At 38.7% G+C, this 3,296-nt stretch overlaps 1 protein-coding gene across 1 annotated transcript in view; it reads right to left on the bottom strand.

The window, feature by feature from the left end:
• LOC107719311 (dehydrodolichyl diphosphate syntase complex subunit DHDDS-like) overlaps positions 1-469 on the bottom strand; it is a gene marked incomplete at its 5' end in the record, with an annotated part of 7,578 nt that extends 7,109 nt beyond the window's left edge. The window contains 2 exons of the mRNA XM_016526712.1: positions 108-224; positions 315-469. Coding sequence (XP_016382198.1) covers positions 108-224; positions 315-469 — 272 coding nt within the window. The remainder of the gene's footprint in view (positions 1-107; positions 225-314) is intronic.
• Positions 470-3,296: the final 2,827 nt, after the last annotated feature.

Here is a 3,296-nt window from a genome sequence, read left to right as displayed (position 1 = left end):
TGCAAAAAAAAAAAAAAAAAAAAGATCTATATTTTGATGAAAATCGATACAATAGAAGGTCAAACATTATAAGGAAAACTAATAAAATAGCATCCTGCTGTGCTTACTTGTTGTGTGCTTTAGTTGCCACCACAGCTTTGGCAATAAGCTGCTGCAGATCTGTAGGCAGAAGCGTCAGATCTCCCAGCACACGAATACATACACCATGCTTCTCAAGATTCTCCCTAGAAATCAGGACAAATTCACATGTAGATTGTATAGATTTCAATTCAGCCAACAGACAGACGAACGGATCTTGTGAAGGAGTGACTTACTGCTCTGTCAGCAGGCGGCTGAACTTCTGTCTTGCCAGCTCCATCAGACCATCCACCTCCTCTTTGGAGCGCTTGAAGTTCTCAATGCTGAATGCATATACAGTCACCTCATGAATGCCCAGGTTTAGGCACAAGCGGAGCGTCTGTGTGAGTTTAAACAATGTATATTAAGAGATTGAGCATACATATACACTGTTCAAAAGTTTGGGATCAGTAAGATTTTTGGGGGGGGAAAAAATTACTACTTTTATTCAGCAAGTATGCAATAAATTGATCAAAAGTGACAGTAAAGACATTTACGATGTTACAAAAGATTTCTATTTTTTATTTTTTTTTAATGCTGTTCTTTTGAACTTTCTATTCATCAAAGTATCCTGAAAAATCAAATGTATCACAGTTTACACAAAAATATGAAGCAGCACGACTGTTTTCATGTATCTTGAACAGCAAATCAGCATATTAGAATGATTTCTGAAGATCATGTGACACTGAAGACTGGAGTCATGATGCTGAAAATTCAGCTTTGATCACAGAAATAAATTACACTTTAACATATATTCACACATAAAACAGTTCTTTTAAAATGCAATAATTTTTCACAAACAATATTACTGTTTTTACTGTATTTTAATGCAGCCTTGGTGAGCAGAAGAGACTTCTTTCAAAAACATTAAAAGCATTTTACCGACGCCAAACATTTGAATAGTAATGTAATACAATTTAACGACCAGTGAGAAAGCACAAACTGCTGAAATAAAATTAACACTTATTTTACATAATATTTATTCACAAATCACTAAAATATTTGAAAACAGTTTATCAATTGATATATGTGACCCTGGACCACAAAACCAGTCATAAGGGTCAATTTTTTTAAATTTATACATGAATAAATAAGCTTTCCATTGATGTATGGTTTGTTAGGATAGGACAATATTTGGCCTCTATCTATCTATCTATCTATCTATCTATCTATCTATCTATCATCTATCTATATCTAACTCATCTATATTGTAGTCTAAATATATGAACACTCACAATTTTAATTACACAGATAAACAGTCATTTAACTGAAGTCTAAAATTGTACTTATGACTACACATATAACTATACATTCCATTTGTTTGCAAATAATTAAAGTACAATTTATATTCAAGCCAAGGTAATACTAATTCTAATATTTCTTATTCAATGGCTTTCTTTGAAGTCGACATTTTACAAGCACTTTCTGTCAGCCTTTTTGTTGAGGTTCATCTCACTAAATCCATGTCGTGCACTAAATAGTATTAGCCCTGCCCCTGGTAGCACACGTGACGTACATCACGAAGACTTCTATTTGACGTCTGCATTACATCTGCGAGACATATTTTTTTTAGATGAGAGTTTGCTCATCTGCAATGCATCTATAGGACGTTTCCTATCAGATGTCAAATAGACGTTTAGAAGATGTCTTTAAGATGTTTATGATTTAGAATGAATGTAAAACTGACATCTTAAAGACGTCTATCAGATGTTTGTACACAGCAGATGCTCTCCAGATGAAGCGATCTTTAACAGACTTCTTGCAGAATTACGTGTGCAAACACTCTAAACAATAGGTCTTGCAGATGTAAATGCAGACGTCTCCGTGATGTACGTGTGCTATCAGTGTAGCCTGTAATATGCAGTATGCTGGTATTCTAAATGAATGAATTGGGATTTTCAAGCACACACTAGAGGGCGAGCACAAAACAGACCAGGAACACTCAAGAATCTCAGCAGAGGCAGGAGAAGAAAAAGAAGAAGAAACGGGCTCTCGGTCTGTGGGGGGGTGACGGACGGGCTGAACGTTTTTGTTCCGCTGGTGGCTCCTGCTTTAACGGTGAGCAGGAGGCACAACGACCCGAACCAGAGCAGCGCGACCCGGAAAGAGCCTGGAGGAGAGGGTCGTTACGGATCGGAACTACGGCGCTTTTGTTTCTCTCTCAACTCCTGCGGGTTTGGCGGCTCCAGCGGCGGCGGCGGAGACGATCCCGCTCGCCCAGGGAAGGAGGCTGGAAGTCGGGGACGCTTCCAGCCTGCAGGGCCGGGCGCCGTGGCGATTGAGCATCCGGAATTTGGTGAACCCTTTGGGGCTCAGTGGATGGGATGGAGCCGGGACCATCTGGCGCTGGTGGGTTCGGATCTTTTAAGTTGTTTCGAGTCTTATGAAATGATGCAATGTTTCAGCGTGATATTATTACTACACATTGTATCATTTCATAATGATACATTGTAACATTCCGTCATGACACTTTGTGACATTCTCTAAGGATACATTGTAACATTCCACACATTGTATCATCGTTCCACAAGAAACATTGTAACAGTCCATTAGAATGTTCATTACTATGTAGGTGGTACCTGCAAGTTAGTGTAAAGGTTACAGTGTATGTTCGTTTATATGTGCTTTAGGGGAAATAATGCAGGGAATCCGGGAGATTGTCCCAGGTCAGGGGTCGTGGGAAGACGTGAGGTTGAAGCCCGCCTTCAGCAGATGCAGCAGTGGAAAGTGACCCCCAGGGGTCTTTATTGATCCTGCTAAAATGTGACTCAGTCCAACGTTACCAATTTCACTTCCATTAACATTATAAATGCACGAGCCTGTGCGGCATATGACCAGATAAATGATTTATATTAGCAGGGATAAAAGCTGCCTTGCTGCTTGTGGGTTTTGGGAATATGATTTGATTTAATATTACATAAACATTTAGTCGATAAATTATGAACTGTTTCAAAGGACATCTTTAAATGCAGATACAGAAAATTGTGAATTTGACCCACAAGTTGCAATGGATGTGTAAAGCTGTGTGCAAAATGGTTTCTGATCATGGAAAGTATGTAAAACTGCAATTAAACAATACCTGGTCATTGTTTTCGTGTTCCAGTTCGCTGTTTTTGACGTTAAAGTGTTTACTTGGAGATCAAACTTTCAGATTTAAATCTGAGCTCAACAGCATTTAC

The sequence above is a fragment of the Sinocyclocheilus rhinocerous genome, unplaced genomic scaffold (assembly GCF_001515625.1).
Source record: "Sinocyclocheilus rhinocerous isolate Xijiao unplaced genomic scaffold, SAMN03320098_v1.1 scaffold4558, whole genome shotgun sequence".
Lineage (NCBI taxonomy): Eukaryota > Metazoa > Chordata > Actinopteri > Cypriniformes > Cyprinidae > Sinocyclocheilus > Sinocyclocheilus rhinocerous.
The sequence above is the reverse complement of the archived record's forward strand: the minus strand, read 5'-3'. Positions and strand labels throughout refer to the sequence as shown.